The sequence below is a fragment of the Mustelus asterias genome, chromosome 7 (genome assembly GCF_964213995.1).
Source record: "Mustelus asterias chromosome 7, sMusAst1.hap1.1, whole genome shotgun sequence".
Classification (NCBI taxonomy): domain Eukaryota; kingdom Metazoa; phylum Chordata; class Chondrichthyes; order Carcharhiniformes; family Triakidae; genus Mustelus; species Mustelus asterias.
The window spans coordinates 112,858,703-112,880,111 of NC_135807.1; the positions used below are offsets into that span (position 1 = coordinate 112,858,703).

Here is a 21,409-nt window from a genome sequence, read left to right on the forward strand (position 1 = left end):
ATATTTTACTTTCATGCATTTTCTCAATGTTGTCGATTTATACTTGAGAAGCCATGAACTAGAATTTGGTGAAGAGGGAATGCCCTACTTGCATTATTGGTATGGATTATCATTAAGCATCACTGCTGTAAGCATTGAATTAGGAAGTTATGATGCTTTTAATTTAAAATGGATCCATCTTCCATTTAGTGCACACTAGAATGTACCAATCAATAGCAAAACTTGAACCACTGCTGTTGTATAAATGGAGTGAATAAATGGCCTGGAGGAAGTGACCCTAGGATTTTTAGTGCTTCTGGTAAGATTGAGATCTCAATTCTACCAGTTATGAAACGACATCCAAAGGAATTCGCCGAAATCTATTACCTGCAAATTTTAATCCTATTTTCTTTCTAATCCAGAAGAGGGGTAAACTACTCTTCCACAATGTTAGAAGTTGACACAATTCACAGCAAATTTTATCATAGTCTCCAATTTATTTTACAGTAGCTCCATAATCCTTCTGCGTGACAGATACTGTACTCAAGATTCCATACCAGCAAAATCAGGAGTTTTTAGGAAGGAGCACCACAATATCAGATTGTGTGTGTGGAATGCATTCACATGAAAAATCCAGTTGATGTGACATGCATTTTTAGCAATGTATGCATCTTCAGAAAGAGTATTCAAGAAGATGTCAAAGTTGGGACAAAAATATGAATTGTCATGAGTTTAGAGCAAGTATCGAGCACAAACAGAATAAGCACTCTTTGTACAATTTAGTTGAACGAAGTCCAACTAGTTTAGGGTTTGTATTCAATTGAGCCCTTATTCAGTATCGGTTTGACTTCCTGAAAAATGTTTAACTATTTTTTTTCCAGATCAGCGAGCTGGACTGGGGGGGACTGCTACTTGGAAATGAGTTAAAATTATAATACATGGGAACAAAATAATTATTGTTGGAAAAAAAAGGCTTGCATTTATATATGGTTTTTCTGCAACCACTGGACATCTCATAGCACATAACAGCAAATGTACTTGTTGAAGTGTAGTGACTGTTTTGATGTACAGCAAATACCCACAAACAGCAACATGATAAAATGTCTAGGTGATGTTATTGTGATGTCGATTGCAGGAGAGGTATTGGCCAAAATGTTGACTGTCCGTGTGGAGTTTGCACCTTTTCCCAGGGTCTCAGTTTCCTCTAGGTGCTCCAGTTTCCTCCCACAGTCCAAATATATGCAGGTTAGGTGGATTGGCCATGCTAAATTGCCCCTTAGTGTCACAAAGATGTGTATGTCAGGGGATTAGCCGGGTAAATACATGGGTTTACAGGGATAGGGTGGGGGAGAAGGCCATGGTGGAATACTTGTCAGATAGGTGATGCGGACCTGATGGGCCAAATGGCCTCCTTCGGCACTGTAGGGATTCTGTGATTCTAAGATACTGGGGATAATTTACCCACTCTTCTTTAAAATAGCGCTGAGGAATTATTTTTACATCAACCCAAACAGACTGATGGGGTCTTGGCTTAATGTCTCATCTGAAAAATGGCACCTCAGAGTGCAACATTCCCCTCAGTACTGTGCTGGGGTGTCAGCTTTGATTTTTATCTTCAAGACCTGGAGTGGGGCTTGAACCTGGAACCTCAGGAGCAAGTGTACTCCCAACTGAGTCACAAATGACACTCAAATACAACACAAGTTATTTAGATGTAGTTTTTTTTTAAGAATGATGTTCTAACAGTGAATTGAATTTTCAGGAGATGCAACCCTTTAATCTGATTAATGTATGAAGAAATCAATTAAAATAGATTTCTCAGGACAATAAACAGAGAAGGGTTATAGACGGTGCAAGAGGGAGGATGGACGGGGGACAGAGAAGGGGAGAGCTCAGACCAAAGGATTGAGATATGTTTACTTTAATGCCAGGAGTATAGTGAATAAAGGGGATGAGCTCAGAGCGTGGATTGATGCCTGGAAGTGTGATGTGGTGGCCATTACGGAGACTTGGATGTCTCAGGGACAGGACTGTATACTACAGGTGCCGGGATTCAGATGTTTCAGGAAGGACAGGGAGGGAGGCAAGAGAGGGGGTGGAGTGGCACTGCTGATCAGGGATAGTGTCACAGCTGTAGAGAAGGTGTATGCTGTGGAGGGATTGTCCACAGAGTCTCTGTGGGTGGACGTTCGGAGTGGGAAAAGGACGATCTCTTTGCTGGGAGTTTTCTATAGGTCGCCCAATAGTGACAGGGAGGTGGAGGAGCAGATAGGGAAACAGATCCTGGAGAGTTGCAATAATAGCAGAGTTGTTGTGATGGGAGACTTTAATTTCCCAAACATAGATTGGAATATCCCTAGGGCAAGGGGATTGGATGGGGAGGAGTTCGTTAGGTGTGTTCAGGAGGGTTTCCTGACACAGCATCTGGACAAGCCTACAAGAGGAGAGGCTGTACTTGATCTGATACTGACCAATGAGCCTGGACAGGTGTCAGATCTCTCAGTGGGAGAGCATCTTGGGGATAGCGATCATAACTCTATCTCCTTTATGCTTGCATTGGAAAAAGAGAGGATCAGGCAAGCTAGGAAAGCGTTTATATGGAGTAAGGGGAAATATGAAGACATAAGGCAGCAAATTAGAGGAGTAAATTGGAAGGAGGTATTCTCGGGGAAACCTACTGAAGAGAGGTGGCAGTTTTTCAAGGAATGTCTGTCTAGGGTTCTACAGGACAATGTTCCGAGCAGACAGGGAGGAGTTGGTAGGTTAAAGGAACCGTGGTGCATGAAAGCTGTGCGGGACCTAGTCGAGAAGAAAAGGAAAGCGTACAAAAGGTTCAGAGAGCTTGGCGAAGATAGGGATCTAGATGAGTATACGGCTTGTCGGAAGGGACTAAAGAAGGAAATTAGGAGAGCCAGAAGGGGTTACGAGAAGGCCTTGGTGAGTAGAATTAGGGAAAACCCTAAGGCGTTCTATAAATATGTGAAGAGTAAAAGGATGAGACGTGAAGGAATAGGGCCTATAAAAGGTGAAGGCAGGAAAATCTGTACGGAACCAGTAGAAATGGCAGAGGTGCTTAATGAGTATTTTGCCTCGGTTTTCACAGAGAAGGACCTGGGTGGATGTACTGCGGGCTTGCGGTGGACTGAAAGGATTGAGTGTGTGGACTTTAACAAAGTGGTTGTGCTGGAATCTTTGAATGGCATCAAGATAGATAAGTCGCCGGGTCCGGATGGGATGTACCCCAGGTTACTATGGGAGGCGAGGGAAGAGATTGCAGAGCCTCTGGCGATGATCTTTGCGTCGTCGATGGAGACGGGAGAGGTGCCGGAGGATTGGAGGATTGCGGATGTGGTTCCTATTTTCAAGAAGGGGAATAGGGATAGCCCAGGAAATTACCGACCGGTGAGTCTAACCTCAGTGGTTGGTAAGCTGATGGAGAAGATCCTGAGGGACAAGATTTATGAGCATTTAGAGAGGTTTAGTATGCTCAAGAATACTCAGCATGGCTTTGTCAAAGGCAGATCGTGTCTTACGAGCCTGGTGGAGTTCTTCGAAAATGTGACTAAACACATTGACGAAGGGAAAGCGGTAGAGGTGGTTTATATGGATTTTAGCAAGGCGTTCGATAAGGTCCCCCATGCAAGGCTTCTCGAAAAAGTGAGAGGGCATGGGATCCAAGGGGCTGCTGCCCTGTGGATCCAGAACTGGCTTGCCCAAAGGAGGCAGAGAGTGTGTATAAATGGGTCTTTTTCTAAATGGAGGTCGGTCACCAGGGATCTGTTCTGGGACCCTTGCTGTTTGTCATTTTCATAAATGACCTGGATGAGGAAGTGGAGGGATGGGTTGGTAAGTTTGCTGACGACACAAAGGTTGGTGGGGTTGTGGATAATCTGGAGGGATGTCAGAAGTTACAGAGGGACATAGATAGGATGCAAGACTGGGCGGAGAAGTGGCAGATGGACTTCAACCCAGATAAATGCATTGTGGTCCATTTTGGCAGGTCGAATGGGACGAAGGAGTACAATATAAAGGGAAAGACTCTTAGTACTGTCGAGGATCAGAAGGACCTTGGGGTCCGGGTCCATAGGACTCTAAAATCGGCCCCGCAGGTGGAGGAGGTGATTAAGAAGGCATATGGTGTGCTGGCCTTTACCAATCGAGGGATTGAGTTTAGGAGTCCGGGGATAATGATGCAGCTATATAAGACCCTCGTCAGACCCCACTTGGAGTACTGTGCTCAGTTCTGGTCGCCTCATTACAGGAAGGATGTGGAAAAGATTGAAAGGGTGCAGAGGAGATTTACAAGGATGTTGCCTGGATTGAGTGGCATGCCTAATGAGGATAGGCTGAGCTTGGTCTTTTCTCCTTGGAGAGACGTAGGATGAGAGGAGACCTAATAGAGGTATATAAGATGTTGAGAGGCATAGATTGGGTGGACTCTCAGAGGCTTTTTCCCAGGGTGGAAATGGCTGCTACAAGAGGACACAGGTTTAAGGTGCTGGGGGGTAGGTACATGGGAAATGTTAGGGGGAAGTTTTTCACACAGAGGGTGGTGGGCGAGTGGAATCGGCTGCCGTCAGTGGTGGAGGAGGCAAACTCAATAGGGTCTTTTAAGAGACTCCTGGATGAGTACATGGGACTTAATAGGATGGAGGGTTATAGGTAGGCCTAAAAGGTAGGGATATGTTCGGCACAACTTGTGGGGCCAAAAGGCCTGTTTTGTGCTGTAGTTTTCTATGTTTCCAAAATTAATTTGCTGAAATTATTGGGACAAAGCCTTGTAACACTAGTTCCTCTGATTTGGATGAGGCAACATTCAAAATCCAGTTTCAAGATTCTGGAAGGATTAATTTAGCAACAAAATCTGTAGTCAAGACTATTGCCTGCTACTCCCTGTATCTCATCCTTACTTTTAAGACAACTATATTGAATGTTTGTGTATGATTCCCAGAATTAAATTGCAATGAATTTGCTATAATCCCACACAAGAACAGATCCATTCTCTTTCCTTGCTCTGGTTTTATACATAACAATCTAATCTTTTTGCACAAGGAATTACTTGTAATCCTCATTTGCTCCAGTAAACATAAAGGCTTCCAAGGGGTTCCAACATATAGCATTAGTCCGTAGATCCATGATAACCTGTTAATATAAAATTATAATGTTAAAAGAAACAAACATAGCTATCTTACAAATTAATTCTATTCAATTTGATGCAAGTAAAAATGTTAAATGCTGTACCTTTTTCAAGGGGGTTGCCTGCCTTATGTCATACAGAACAATACTTCTATCTGAAGCACAGCTTGCAAGAAGGTAAGTCTAAAGTGGAACAAAAATCAATACAACATTGAGCACTGTTACATCATTAAAATTCCCAAATATGTAATTAAACCAAGCTGATTCACGAATCAAGATGAACGTGGAAGCACAGCTAATTTGGATATGACTACTATTTCATTGTACTTCAATACATACTTTAGGTTTATTTAACCACCTTAAATACATTAAACTAATTGTAAATTGAAGATAGTTATGTGTGCCATTTTCCCAGGTTAAAGATGAGCATCTACTACAAGACACACCAACTGAAAAACAGCCGGATGAGAGATCTACAACTGAGGTTACTGTTTTACAGCGTTGAATAGGTTTCATTTCCATTATATAAAACTTCCGGATTTCCTATTACTGTGTTTCCTTATATTTGTTCCTGGGAAATGAGTATTGCCGAGAAGGCGAACATTTGTTATTCATCCCCAATTGCCCTCAAGAATGTGGTTGCAAGCCACCATCTTGAACTGCTGCACTTCATCTGATGCAAATACACGCACAGTGCTTTTAGGGAGGGTTCCAGGATTTTGACCCAGCAACTATGAAGGGACGGCAATATAGTTTCAAGTGAGGATGGTGCGTGACTTAAGAGGGAGGTGGTTTACTGTCCTTGTTCTTCAAGGTGGTAGAAACCATGGGTTTGGAAGGTGCAAAGAAACCTTGGTAAATTGCTGCAGTGCACTTGGTAGATGGTACAAACTGCTGCCTTGCACAGGATGGCATCACACTCCTGACTTTTGCCTTGTAGATGGTAGACAGGCTTTGGGGAATCACCACAGAATTCCCATCTCCGACTTGTTCTGTAGCCACTTCAATGTTATTGCATTTTACATAGGAATAGGAGTAGGTTAATCAGCTTTTTGACTCCCCAGAGAAAAAAAAAATGTATAACAAAAGAGCCAAGCAAAAATCCAAGAATCTCAATCTTGGCAATTTCAAGTGACCAATATTCACCACGCTTTGAGACAGAGAGGGCAAGCTAAGATCACAAAAAAATAAAATCAGGGTCATGCCCAACTTCGCGCCTCTCGCCATCTTACTAGCACCGGAAATGCGACATCATCAGCCTGGGTGACCGAAATTTAAAATAGAATTAAAGTATTACAAGTGAGCCAGGGACGCAATTGTCCAAGCTCACTTGCCTTCGCGGTCTTGCCAGTGAAGATCCTCGGTATGGTCCCTATCAACGGGGACCTGTGATGGCCTCGTCAGTAGGACTGGAGGCCATTGAGGACTCCCTGGGAGGGGAAGTGGGGGGGGGGGGGGGTGTCAGGGTCAGAGGCGGGGGGGGGTGGGTGCACGCCCCTTGGGCAGTGCCAACGTAGCACACTAGCAGTCTCCGGGGGTTGGGGGGCGCACTCATCAACCAGCGATCAGTTCGTCTGTCCAGTGTGAGGTCGGGGGAAAAAAAATTGGACAGCCCATGCGGGGAGTTGCTCCTTGCGAGGATGGGGGAGGGAAAAATCAGCCACAGAGTTCAGCAATAGCGGGGAAGCAGGGAGACAGTGACAGATCTCTCTGTTCTGTGCTATTGAAGAACAAAGAGCTCTGCGCATGCACAATGGCGTCCTCTGCTGCAACCTTCCAGCTTTCGGCAATCTTTGGCTCCAGGGTAGTAATCTCAGGATTGCTACCTGAGCCACATGCCAGTGAGGGCAGGAGTAGGATGCTTGGGCGGATAAACATGTGGCTGAGGAACTGGTGCAGGGGGCAGGGTTTCCAATTCTTGGATCATTGGGACCTCTTCTGGGGCAGGTGGGACCTGTACAAGAGAGACGGGTTACACCTAAACTACAAGGGGACCAATATACTTGCAGGGAGATTTGCTAGTGTTATTGGGGAGCGTTTAAACTAGATTTGCAGGGGGGTGGGAACCAGAGTGCCAGAGCAGATAGTGGAGCAGGGGTAAAAAGACAGGTTAGTTCAAGCAAAATCACAAATGGAAGGGTAGAGTGTGGTGGAAATAATTTTTTGAGGTGTGTCTATTTCAATGCCAGGAGTATTGTGGGGAAGGCAGATGAGCTGAAGGCGTGGATAGACACGTGGAAATATGACATTATAGCCATTAGTGAAACTTGGCTACAGGAGGGGCAGGACTGGCAGCTCAATGTTCCAGGGTTCCAATGTTTCAGGTGGGATAGAGGCAGAGGGATAAAAGGTGGGGGGGTGGCATTGTTGGTCAGGGAAAATGTTACAGCGGTACTCAGGCAGGATAGATTAGGGAGCTTGTCTACAGAGGCCCTATGGGTGGAGCTGAGAAACAGGAAAGGTATGACCACATTAATGGGCTTGTATTATAGACCACCCAATAGTCAGCGAGAATTGGAGGAGCAAATCAGCGGAGAGATAGCGGACAACTGCAAGAAACACAAAGTTGTGATAGTAGGGGATTTTAATTTTCCACATATAGATTGGGACTCGCATACTGTTAAAGGTTTAGACGGGGTAGAGTTTGTAAAATGTGTTCAGGAGAATTTTCTACATCAGTATATAGAGGTGCCAACTAGAGAGGATGCGATATTGGATCTCCTATTGGGAAATGAGTTAGGGCAGGTGATGGATGTGAGTGTGAGGGAACACTTTGGATCCAGTGATCATAATGCCATTAGTTTCAACCTGATTGTGGATAAGGATAGATCTGGTCCTCGGGTTGAAGTTCTGAACTGGAAAAAGGCCAAATTTGATGAAATGAGAAGGGATCTGGGAAGTGTGGATTGGCACAGGTTGTTCTCTGGTAAGGATGTAAATGGAAAGTGGGAGGCCTTCAAAGGAGAAATTTTGAGAGTGCAGAGTTTGTATGTTCCTGTCAGGATTAAAGGCAAACTAAATAGGAATAAGGAACCTTGGTTCTCGAGGGAGATTGTAACACTGATTAAGAGGAAGAGAGAGTTGTATGAAATGTACAGGCAGCAAGGAACAGATCAGATGCTCGAGGAGTATAAAAAGTGCAAGAAGCTACTTAAGAGGGAAATCAGGAGGGCTAAAAGAAGACATGAGGTTGCTTTGGCAGACAGAGTGAAGGAAAATCCAAAGAGCTTCTATAGGTATGTTAGGAGCAAAAGGATAGTGAGGGATAAAATTGGTTCTCTTGAAGACCAGAGTGGTACACTGTGTATGGAACCAAAAGAGATGGGGGAGATACTAAATGGTTTTTTTGCATCCGTATTTACTGAGGAAACGGGCATGGAGTCTACGGAAATAGGGCAAACTGGTAGGGAGGCCATGGAACCTTTACAGATTAACGGGGAGGAGGTGCTCGCTGTCTTGAGGCAAATCAGAGTGGATAAATCCCCAGGACCGGACAGGGTATTCCCACGGACCTTGAGGGAAGCTAGTGTTGAACTTGCTGGGGCCCTGGCAGACATATTTAAAATGTCAGTATTCACGGGGGAGGTGACGGATGATTGGAGGGTGGCTCATGTTATTCCGTTGTTTAAAAAAGGTTCCAAAAGAAATCCGGGAAATTATCGGCCAGTAAGTTTGACGTCGGTGGTGGGCAAGTTATTGGAAGGTGTGATAAGGGATAGGATCTACAAATATTTGGATAGACAGGGACTTATTAGGGAGAGTCAACATGGCTTTGTGCGTGGTAGGTCATGTTTGACCAATCTATTAGAGTTTTTCGAGGAGGTTACCAGGAAAGTGGATGAAGGGAAGGCGGTGGATGTTGTCTACCTGGATTTCAGCAAGGCCTTTGACAAGGTCCCTCATGGGAGGTTAGTTAGGAAGGTTCAGTCGCTAGGTATACATGGGGAGGTTGTAAATTGGATAAGACACTGGCTCAATGGAAGAAGCCAGAGAGTGGTTGTGGAGGATTGCTTCTCTGAGTGGAGGCCTGTGACTAGTGGTGTGCCGCAGGGATCGGTGTTGGGTCCATTGTTGTTTGTCATCTATATCAATGATCTGGATGATAATGTGGTCAATTGGATCAGCATGTTTGCTGATGATACAAAGATTGGAGGTGTAGTGGACAGTGAGGAAGGTTTTCAAAGCTTGCAGAGGGATTTGGACCAACTAGAAAAATGGGCTGAGAAATGGCAAATGGAATTTAATAAGAAGTTTAACAACACCAGGTTAAAGTCCAACAGGTTTATTTGGTAGCAAAAGCCACACAAGCTTTCGTGAAAGCTTGTGTGGCTTTTGCTACCAAATAAACCTGTTGGACTTTAACCTGGTGTTGTTAAACTTCTTACTGTGTTTACCCCAGTCCAACGCCGGCATCTCCACATAATGGAATTTAACGCAGACAAGTGTGAGATATTGCACTTTGGAAGGACAAACCAAAGAAGAACGTACAGGGTAAATGGTAGGACTCTGAAGAGTGCAGTTGAACAGAGGGATCTGGGAATACAGGTACAGAATTCCCTAAAAGTGACATCACAGGTGGATAGGGTCGTAAAGAGTGTCTTTGGCACATTGGCCTTTATAAATCGGAGTATCGAGTATAAAAGTTGGAGTGTTATGGTAAGGTTATATAAGGCATTGGTGAGGCCGAATTTGGAGTATTGTGTACAGTTTTGGTCACCTAGTTACAGGAAGGATGTAAATAAGATTGAAAGAGTGCAGAGAAGGTTCACAAGGATGTTGCCGGGACTTGAGAAGCTGAGTTACAGAGAGAGATTGAATAGGTTGGGACTTTATTCCCTGGAGCGTAGAAGATTGAGGGGAGATTTGATAGAGGTGTATAAGATTTTGATGGGTATAGATAGAGTGAATGCAAGCAGGCTTTTTCCGCTCAGGCTAGGGGAGAAAAAAACCAGAGGGCATGGGTTAAGGGTGAAAGGAGAAAAGTTTAAAGGGAATATTAGGGGGGGCTTTTTCACGCAGAGAGTGGTGGGAGTGTGGAATGAGCTGCCGGATAAAGTGGTAACTTTTAACATTTAAGAAAAACTTGGACGGGTTCATGGATGAGAGGGGTGTGGAAGGATATGGTCCAAGTGCAGGTCAGTGGGACTAGGCATAAAATGGTTCGGCACAGACAAGAAGGGCCAAAAGGCCTGTTTCTGAGCTGTAATTTTCTATGGTTCTATGGTTCCACTCCCTCCCCCTGCTGGCAGGAAACAGAACTTGCTTCATTTTTTCCTCAATGTGATAAGATTAAAATTTTAACTCACCCCAAAAAAAGGGCACGATTCTCTCCCGTTTTCACGCTCGTTCGACACTTAGAATATTTTTTATAATACTGCTCCCCCCACAGTGTTTCAAATTTTCATTACTCTGCAAAACGTTACTTCCTGATTTTATTGCAAACTGGCCTGGCTCCAATTTTAATATAATGCTCTAGACTTCTGCTATACCCCACCAGAGAGAATAGTTTCACTGTGTTTACCTTATCAAATCGCTTTATCATTTCAAGACCTCGATTACATTTCCCCTCAAAATATCTTCTCCTAAAAGAATACAAACCAAGTGTACAAATACTGCCCTCATACTTTAACTCTTGGTATCAGTGTGCTGCTTTAATCCTAAAGCCACTATGTCCATCCCGAGGATCTATTGTGTCCAACGTTTAACATAATATTCCACTTTGGCCAAGGCTCTGTACAACTGAAGCATTGCTTTCTCGCCCTCGATTTCCAACCCACTTGAGGTAAGCTTTTAATTATGTGCACACATGGCCACCTATTTCGCTTTGCTCCTCCACAGTTTCTACCCATATACAAAATATGAAATTTACTTTCCAAAGTGGGTAACCTCACATTTCCCCAAGCTGAACTTAGTCTACCATAATTTTGCCAATCACTAATTCTGCCTGTAATAATAGAGTCATAGAGGTTTACAGCATGGAAACAGGCCCTTCGGCCCACCTTGTCTATGCCGCCCTTTTTAAAAAAAAAACCCCAAAGCTAATCCCAATTGCATGCATTTGGCCCATATCCCTCTATACCCATCATACCCATGTAACTATCTAAATGCTTTTTAAAAGACAAAATTGTACCCGCCTCTACTACTATCTCTGGCAGCTTGTTCCAGACACTCACCACCCTGTGTGTGAAAAAATTGCCCCTCTGGACACTTTTGTATCTCTCCCCTCTCACCTTAAACCTATGCCCTTTAGTTTTAGACTCCCCTACCTTTGGGAAAAGATATTCACTATCTAGCTGATCTGTGCCCCTCATTATTTTATAGACCTCTATAAAATCACTCCTCCGCCTCCTGCACTCCAGAGAAAAAAGTCCCAGTCTATCCAGCCTCTCCTTATAACTCAATCCATCAAGTCCCGGTAGCATCCTAGTAAACCTTTTCTGCACTCTTTCTAGTTTAATAATATCCTTTCTATAATAGGATGACCAGAATTGCACACAGTATTCCAAGTGTGGCCTTACCAGTGTCTTGTACAACTTCAACAAGACATTCCAACTCCTGTATTCAATGTTCTGACTGATGAAACCAAGCATGCTGAATGCCTTCTTCACCACTCTGTCCACCTGTGACTCCACTTTCAAGGAGCTATGAACATGTACCCCCTAGATCTCTTTGTTCTGTAACTCTCCCCAACGCCCTACCATTAACTAAGTAAGTCCTGCCCTGGTTCAATCTACCAAAATTCATCACCTCGCATTTGTCTAAATTAAACTCCATCTGCCATTCGTCAGCCCACTGGCCCAATTGATCAAGATCCCGTTGCAATTGGAGATAACCTTCTTCACTGTCCACTTTGCCACCAATCTTGGTGTCATCTGCAAACTTACTAACCATGACTCCTATATTCACATCCAAATAATTAATATAAATGACAAACAACAGTGGACCCAGCACTGATCCCTGAGGCACACCGCTGGTCACAGGCTTCCAGTTTGAAAAACAACTCTCTACAACCACCCTCTGGCTTCTGTCAAGAAGCCAATTTTGTATCCATTTAGATACCTCACCTTGGATCCCGTGAGATTTAACCTTATGCAACAACCTACCATGTGGTACCTTGTCAAAGGCGTTGCTAAAGTCCATGTAGACAACATCAACTGCATTGCCTTCATCTACCTTCTTGGTTACCCCTTCATTTCCTGCTTCCAGCTATATAATGTATTATTCCTCATGAATTAGTATCTGCTGCAAACCTGGATATACAACTTTCTACTGCTTCCTCCAAATAAGTTGATTGCAATTCTCTGGGGAACAGCATTTGTTAACCTAAAACTGAAGTACCCATACTGTTGGTAATAATTTGGGGTGAGAGTTGCCTAGCCTGATAGGCAGTGTTAGTGGAATACAAAAATATAAGGAACAGGAACAAGTGAGTGTACTTCGCCATCCAGGGCAAGGTCCTTGTCAATCACTGTGTAGGGTGAATCCACAGTTGAAGTAAAAAGATAGTGGAAGTGTTAGTAACAGCAGAGGGCAATGGAAAGATGAGACAGGGAAACTTGATAAATAAAGTCAAAACATATATATCTATTTCGCTATGGCTACACTGCCATGATCAGATTTGAACCCATGTCCCTTTTGCATTCACTGGGTCTCTGGATTACTAATCCGGTGACATTACCACTGTGCCACTGCCTCACCACTCAAAGAGTCATATGGATTTGAAACATTAACTGTTTCTCTCTCCACAGATGCTGCCAGACCTGAGATTTTCCAGCATCTGCAGTATTTTGCTTTTATTTGTGTCCTATTCCCATCTGTTTTGCAGTCACAAATCTACCCATAATGATTCTGACCAATAACTAACATTTGTTGATTCCAACCAATGGTACAAGCAGCCAGCATTACGCTCTAATTTGATAGGTCCATCATCTACAATTACAGGCTTGTTTGGAAATGTTACAAAGATTTTCAGTGGTATATACATTTTATATTAAATCATGAGAAAGCTTCATGAATTTCTCCTCAACCCAGTTTTTTAAAAACAAAATTCCCACATCTTATGAGCAAGTCAGTGAGTCCTTGTCAGCCTCAAGCAAAAATAATGCATCAAGTAGTAAAAATGCTAACAGTGCCATAAAACTACCCATTTGCCTTAATTGAAGATCATGTGAATTAAGAAATCAGCTATTTAATTCTGCTGTGATCAAACTATTTAAAACCTAACCCTGCAGTCACTAATTGTAAAAAAAAACTTACACAGGTAGAAACAACTAGATATGAGCATCTAAGTAATCAACTTTTCCTTGATTTTGTTGTGACTTGCATATCAAGTGCTAATAGTCACTACTATAAAATTACAATTGATCTTTTTAAAATTCTCCGTTATTAGTGGTTGCTTAAGATCTAGGACAAAAACAAATTCAACTAAAATGAACACAAAATGGTCCCTCACTTATATGCCACACATCAATTCAACCTTGAGCAGACACTACCCAACTGCTGCTGGTTACACAGAGCTTTTCCAAGATGCAATATGGGGTAACTTTGGGGTAGAGGAGTTAGCCTGAACTGCATATTGATTATTTGTCAACAAATGCTAACTGTGCACATCAAATATACAAAGACAGCTGGGTTCATATATCCACATTACAAATGTGTTTTTGAAAAGACTTGAGAACAAATATCCCAGAACAAGCCATCAATTATTTTCACTGTCTTTAATTGCACACCCTTATTGTGCAAGCTTACATCCTATCCTACCTAAATAAGACAAAGTTCAATTAATGTACAGTATTCATAAATAGTGCAGTGAAGGTTTTTGACTGTGTTGTCCCAACAGCTGAGAGTCTCCAAAGCACACTGCTCAACTATTAACATGACTTCCAAAAGAAACTGTTCAGCTATGGATCACAGATGAAAACACGTACGGCTATGGTAATGTTCTTGCCCAAGTCAGAAGGCCATGCATTCAAGCTCTAGAAAAGAACCTTGGCCCACATTCTAGTACAGTACTGAAGGAAAACAGTCTTTTAGACAACTGAAGCCACTCTGGCCAATGTCTTCAAGTACACAATCTTGCAACATTCCTCTGGTTGGGTCATGGGCAAATAGAAAAGGGGAAACTATCAAAATGCTACACAGTTTTAAAGCCTCTACTAAATGACCTTTTTGGCATTTTCTACTCAAATGCAAATAGTCCCACTATTTCACCTAACTAGTCCCAACCAACTGCATCTTCCCATTTCAGGCATTTTGTTGCTGGACCTACGAGGAACACAATCTGTAGCTTAAATATGTCTGTAAGGGATGCCTAAAACAACATACATTACTGTGTCTTAACCATTTAATTTACTAAAAGCAGAAGTAGACCCAGCATTGACCCCGACATTAATTTAACATCGTATTTTAATTGCCCTGTGTACAGGCAGTGAGCTAGGCAAAGTTGAATCAAAAAGATCATTCAGTAGCATTTCTCAAATCATAATTTGAAAATATGTAACAAACTGAAATAAAGCAGCCTAAGAATAGCCTAAGTTAGGTGTATTCTCTAAACCTCTTCCGCTGTTATTCTTGCCTTCTACCAAAGAGTGTGGAAAATGTGTTCCACTTTATCGGCAATAGAGATTAGCCAGTTCCAAGCCTGATAAATAGGATAACTCAAGACCAATTTTCATTTAAGAACAATTAATTTTTAAACATCATTAAGGCCAACACTGTACAATAATGTTTAAAATAATGTTTATCTTACTAATTAAATGCAATATTTGTTTACTTTATGTAAATGACAAGATCTTTCTCAGAAGTAACAGCATTACCTCTATTGGGTTGAATTTAACACTGCTGATACTGTCCACACCCCAAGTAAACGAGCGGACTGGGCTGCTCCTCTGCTCATCCCAGATGTCCACCTGCTGTCCACATGTTGCAAACACACCATCCCTCCAATGGTGATCAATTCCCATGTAAACAGTCTAAGCACAAACATAGCATTTGTTTCCTTGGAATACTAAGCAAGCACACATTACTAAAACAAAAGCCAGAATGAAAAGGGTGAAATGCATTGTACTTTTCTTGTCACATGTTAAAATATGAAAATACAAATTTACATTTTCTAACTTTGCTCGTTTACTTGACTCAAAGATAGGGGAACTATATTATAGATAGGCAGTGGCGGCAAAGAGAAATGACTGAAGGAAATGACTCAAACTAGTTTCAGTAGAGGTGTTACTGCAGTTACATTTACTTCTGCACGAACATTGAGAGAATAAACTCGATCACATCTGTTTCTTCATCTGATTTTTTTTAAAAACCATTTCATTTTACGTTTGCATCACTGGCAAGGCCAACATTCGTCACTCATCCCTAGTTGGTCTTGAGATGGTATCCGATTTCAAGGCGCACAAAATCAGCTGGATGAATTAGATCATTTAGCAACTTTTAAATGCTCAACAAATCCCTATTCCACTAAGTCTCTTCATTCTGCTCCAATATGATAGCTAGAAAAGCGGGATACGACATAGAAAGAACAAGTTTCTTTGGATGCACTTTGCTCCATGAAAAAAAAACATTTTTTTCCTTGAGTCTCTCGCCGGTCTCATGATGTTAACTGTATACCAACTGGGTGTTAATTGTATTTCGGTGTAATTCACCTGTACTTGTCTATATAAAAAAGGACTGAAAAAATAAAAGGGGCTTTGGCTGGAGGTGCACAATATGCCCTGTATGCCTCGGTCTTAAAAGAAAGCTTGAAAGTGAATAAAGATTAGGCTCAGGTGTTCTATCCTTCCTCACTTGGCTATCCGAGTTCGAAAACAGGGTGCTCTTGTCAGAGTAACTTTGCACCGCTACAACTTGCATCCTCTCAACAAAGTGAACATTGTGATGCACCCATTGAAGAGCAGAACACTAGCGCTAACCATGAAACTTTCTCAACTCCATGACCTGGGATGGGGTTTATGTCAACTGCATTTCTGACAGCAGAGCAAGATCCCGAGAATGTTTTCCTCTTAGTTTGATGTGACCTTGTATTGCTCACTACACACATTGGTAAGGATGCCCAAAAATACTTCATTTCCTGAAACTCCTGATTCCTGCCATGCATCTTTCATTCATCAATTATTACACAAAATGTGACATACCTTGCCTAGTATTGTGTGTATTGGTTGTTCTTGTTCCTCAAGTGAAGGGCTTTCCATTTTCCATTGTTTTATGGTCTTATCATCACCAACCTTAAAAAAGTCACTAGTTCAAGTTAATGCAATTAAACAAAGTAAATTATTTTTTACCATCACCTTTACCAGTATGGGGCCAGTTTAGAGTGTTACAAATTTTTGGAGCAGCTGTGGCTCAGATGATACAATGAAAACTACGCCAATAGGAAACTTGAAATTTTTTTTTAAAAAAACAATCGTTTATTAATAAATATAAAAAATTTCCCTCCAAAACATCTCAGTCCTTTTACTTATACAGGTCTGATAAATCTTCAACACTGTGATAGAAACTTTTGAACTTTCTTGGAAGGGGAGAAATCTAAGTTTTCACTTCAAAACTCAATTAACAAAACACCATAGAATTTCATTTTTACTTAAAAATAACATATTAAATAATAGATAAAATAGTATAGTAGAACCCAACATAATCTTTTGGATTTCTTAAAACATAAATCTTTAGATCTTAACCTTTTCTTGCCCCATGAGAATATAAACAAATATCTAAAAACATAATAGAATCTTGCAGACTACAGCATATAAATTATTTTGTTTGACCAATGAATACTAACCTGTTTAACATAGATCAAAGTAGACCTTCAATCCTATTCAATTATACCATGGATGGCTGAAGTGTATGTCAACTGCATTTATCCATTTTCCAGAAGACTCTTGCCAAACAAAATTCCATAAATCTCAGATATGATGAAGGTAGGAAGAGCAGGGGGGTCATACGAGAGAAATTCAGGGAGTTGGGTGCTAGGCTAAAAAGTAAGATCTCCAGTGTAGCAATCTCTGGACTGCTCCCGGTGCCTAGTGCAAGTGAGGCTCGGAACAGGGAGATTCTACAGTTGAACGCGTGGCTAAAGGACTGGTGCAAGAGGGAGGGTTTTAAATTCATAGATAACTGGGAAATCTTCAAGTCAGGATGGCAACTGTACAGAAAGGATGGGTTACACCTTAACTGGAAGGGAGCAAATATCCTGGCTGGGAGTTTTGCTCGAGTGTTTCGGCAGGATTTAAACTAGTGTGGCAGGGGGGTGGGGAACAAAACAGGAGGTCAGTAAATACTGAGGCTGGGGTCGAGCTGGGGGCCAGGGCAAGGCTAGCTAAGAAGAGGAGCACTCTGGAGGAGGAGGACCTGACTGGGCCTGGAGGTCTGGAGTGCATCTGCTTCAATGCGAGGAGTGTAACGGGTAAAACAGACGAACTTAGGGCCTTAATGCTTGTGCGGAATTTGGATGTGGTTGCGGTGACGGAAACTTGGTTAAAAGAAGGACAGGACTGGCAGCTGAATATTCCGGGGTATCAGTGTTTTAGGCGAGACAGAGGAGGGGCTAAAAAAGGTGGGGGAGTAGCGATATTAGTTAAGGAGCATATTACCGCGGTGCAGAGGGTAGACAACTTAGAGGGGTCATGTACTGAGTCGCTGTGGGTGGAACTCGGAAACAGGAAGGGTGCAGTCACTATGCTGGGGGTGTACTACAGACCACCCAACAGCCCACGGGAAGTGGAGGAAAGGATATGTCAGGAGATTCTGGATAGGTGCAGAAAAAATAGGGTTGTTGTAGTGGGGGACTTTAATTTCCCTGGCACAGACTGGAAAGTGCTTAGAGCTGGGGGACCGGACGGGGAGGAATTTGTAAAATGTGTACTGGAAGGTTCTTTGGAACAGTATGTAGATAGCCCGACTAGAGAGGGGGCTATACTGGACCTAGTTCTGGGAAATGAGCCCGGTCAGGTCGTCAAAGTTTCGGTAGGGGAACATGTGGCAAATAGTGACCACAACTCTGTTAACTTTAGGATAGTAATGGACAAGGATGAGTGCTGTCCTACGGGCAGGGTGCTAAATTGGGGGAAGGCTGACTATAGCCGGATTAGGCAGGAATTGGTGGATGTTGATTGGGAGAGGATGTTCGAGGGTAAGTCCGCGTCTGGCATGTGGGAGTCTTTTAAGGAACTATTGATAAGGCTGCAGGATAGGCATGTGCCTGTAAAAAGGAAAGATAGGAAAGGTAGGATTCGAGAGCCGTGGATAACCAGGGAAATTGAGGATCTGATTAAAATGAAAAGGGAGGCGTACGTTAAGTCCAGGCAACTGAAAACAGATGGAGCTCTGGAGGAATACAGAGAGAGTAGGAAAGATCTCAAACGGGGAGTTAGAAGGGCAAAAAGAGGGCATGAGATGTTCTTGGCAGGCAGGATTAAGGAGAATCCTAAGGCATTCTATTCATACGTTAGGAACAAAAGAGTTGTCAGGGAGAAAATCGGACCTCTCAGGGACAAAGGAGGGGAATTATGCTTAGAATCCAAGGGAATAGGGGAGATCCTAAATGAATACTTTGCATCGGTATTCACGAAGGAGAGGGGCGTGTTAACCGGGAGTGTCTCGGAGGGAGGTGTTGACCCGTTAGAGAAAATCTCCATTACGAGAGAGGAAGTGTTAGGTTTTTTAGGGAACATTAAAACTGACAAAGCCCCAGGGCCTGATGGCATCTATCCTCGACTGCTCAGGGAGACGAGAGGTGAAATTGCTGGGCCTATGACGGAAATCTTTGTCGCTTCTTTGGACATGGGTGAGGTCCCTGAGGATTGGAGGATAGCGAATGTGGTCCCGTTGTTTAAGAAGGGTAGCAGGGATAACCCAGGAAATTATAGGCCGGTGAGCTTGACGTCCGTGGTAGGGAAGTTGTTGGAGAGGATTCTTAGAGACAGGATGTATGTGCATTTAGAACGGAACAATCTCATTAGTGACAGACAGCATGGTTTTGTAAGAGGGAGGTCGTGCCTTACAAATTTGGTGGAGTTTTTTGAGGAAGTGACAAAAACGGTTGATGAAGGAAGGGCCGTGGATGTCGTCTATATGGATTTCAGCAAGGCATTTGACAAAGTCCCACATGGCAGGTTGGTTAAGAAGGTTAAGGCTCATGGGATACAAGGAGAAGTGGCTAGATGGGTGGAGAACTGGCTTGGCCATAGGAGACAGAGGGTAGTGGTCGAAGGGTCTTTTTCCGGCTGGAGGTCTGTGACCAGTGGTGTTCCGCAGGGCTCTGTACTGGGACCTCTGCTATTTGTGATATATATAAATGATTTGGAAGAAGGTGTAACTGGTGTAATCAGCAAGTTTGCGGATGACACAAAGATGGCTGGAATTGCGGATAGCGAAGAGCATTGTCGGGCAATACAGCAGGATATAGATAGGCTGGAAAATTGGGCGGAGAGGTGGCAGATGGAATTTAATCCGGATAAATGCGAAGTGATGCATTTTGGAAGAAATAATGTAGGGAGGAGTTATACAATAAATGGCAGAGTCATCAGGAGTATAGAAACACAGAGGGACCTAGGTGTGCAAGTCCACAAATCCTTGAAGGTGGCAACACAGGTGGAGAAGGTGGTGAAGAAGGCATATGGTATGCTTGCCTTTATAGGACGGGGTATAGAGTATAAAAGCTGGAGTCTGATGATGCAGCTGTATAGAACGCTGGTTAGGCCGCATTTGGAGTACTGCGTCCAGTTCTGGTCGCCGCACTACCAGAAGGACGTGGAGGCATTGGAGAGAGTGCAGAGGTTTACCAGGATGTTGCCTGGTATGGAGGGTCTTAGCTATGAGGAGAGATTGGGTAGACTAGGGTTGTTCTCCTTGGAAAGACGGAGAATGAGGGGAGATCTAATAGAGGTATACAAGATTATGAAGGGTATAGATAGGGTGAACAGTGGGAAGCTTTTTCCCAGGTCGGAGGTGACGATCACGAGGGGTCACAGGCTCAAGGTGAGAGGGGCGAAGTATAACTCAGACATCAGAGGGACGTTTTTTACACAGAGGGTGGTGGGGGCCTGGAATGCGCTGCCAAGTAGGGTGGTGGAGGCAGGCACGCTGACATCGTTTAAGACTTACCTGGATAGTCACATGAGCAGCCTGGGAATGGAGGGATACAAACGATTGGTCTAGTTGGACCAAGGAGCGGCACAGGCTTGGAGGGCCGAATGGCCTGTTTCCTGTGCTGTACTGTTCTTTGTTCTTTATATAAAAATTTTCAAGAGACCCAGCATCTTAGCCTTTTTAAGGGAGAGTTCCTGATTTCCACAATCGTGAGAGAAAATGTGCTTTCCAATTTCACTCCTAAATGACCCAGCTCTAATTTTAAGGTTATGCTCCTATAGTTCAGGGTACATTCCCCAGAGGAAACAATTTTTCTGTACCGAGTCTTTTTTGCTTTTTAAACGCCTGGTTAAATCACCCTTTAATCTTCTAAAGTTAGGAAATGAATCAAGTTTATATACCTCTTCTCATTAATTAATTCTTCAAATCCTTGCATCCTAAATAACCGAGCTGACATTAACTAAAATTTTGCAGAGAATAAAGTAGAGGAAATGTACTAAATGCATCACAATATTGTGAGTGCAGAAAAAGAAAAATTAACGTATGTAAATACGCTTAAGATTATTATACTTACCGAGAAGAACGACGTACCACAGAATCTGGAACAAAGCCCTCTGACGAAACCAGTATGTGCTTGTAACGTGCGAACACACTGACGGTTCATCAAGTTCCAAACTTTTAACTGTGGAACAACAACAAAAGCATTTCACACCTTAGGAATGCAAACACAAACTCGCTCTTTCTGAAGTGTGTGTAAATCCTCGATTAGAATGTAATATCAAGAATTTCAAAGTGATGCTGAAATTGCAATTCAACTCATATAAAATGCATGAGAATGAGAACCAGATAATTTTATAGAAGACAAAACCTCCATCTGGATTTGTCATTATATACACTAGTGTTCTAAAACTCAAGTTTTATTTTAAGGGTGAAGGAACTGTCTGCAGTAACATTTGCATCGCTGCTCATACATGGGTAAATATATAAACTGGTTTGCCTTGGCCCTGGATAATATTATCATGCCTTCAGCATACATTGAGCTAGTGGGGTTGCTTATAGCAATAGCATTAGGGCGGCACGGTAGCACAGTGGTTGGGGCGGCACGGTAGCACAGTGGTTAGGGCGGCACGGTAGCACAGTGGTTAGCACTGCTGCTTCACAGCTCCAGGGACCTGGGTTCGATTCCCGGCTTGGGTCACTGTCCATG

At 42.9% G+C, this 21,409-nt stretch overlaps 2 protein-coding genes across 3 annotated transcripts in view; both read right to left on the bottom strand.

Annotated features, from left to right (window-relative positions):
• LOC144495898 (frizzled-6-like) overlaps window positions 1-21,409 on the bottom strand; it is a 459,271-nt gene that overhangs the window by 268,038 nt on the left and 169,824 nt on the right. The gene's annotated exons all lie outside the window — the stretch shown is intronic.
• dcaf13 (ddb1 and cul4 associated factor 13) overlaps window positions 1-21,409 on the bottom strand; it is a 100,451-nt gene that overhangs the window by 54,954 nt on the left and 24,088 nt on the right. Inside the window, exons 3-7 of one of the 2 annotated variants that reach the window (XM_078216693.1) lie at window positions 20,777-20,884; window positions 16,254-16,343; window positions 14,931-15,086; window positions 5,221-5,298; window positions 5,039-5,121 (exon numbers count right to left, since the gene is read on the bottom strand). In XM_078216693.1, coding sequence (XP_078072819.1) covers window positions 5,039-5,121; window positions 5,221-5,298; window positions 14,931-15,086; window positions 16,254-16,343; window positions 20,777-20,884 — 515 coding nt within the window. The remainder of the gene's footprint in view (window positions 1-5,038; window positions 5,122-5,220; window positions 5,299-14,930; window positions 15,087-16,253; window positions 16,344-20,776; window positions 20,885-21,409) is intronic. The other variant, XM_078216694.1, reaches the window with a different exon arrangement.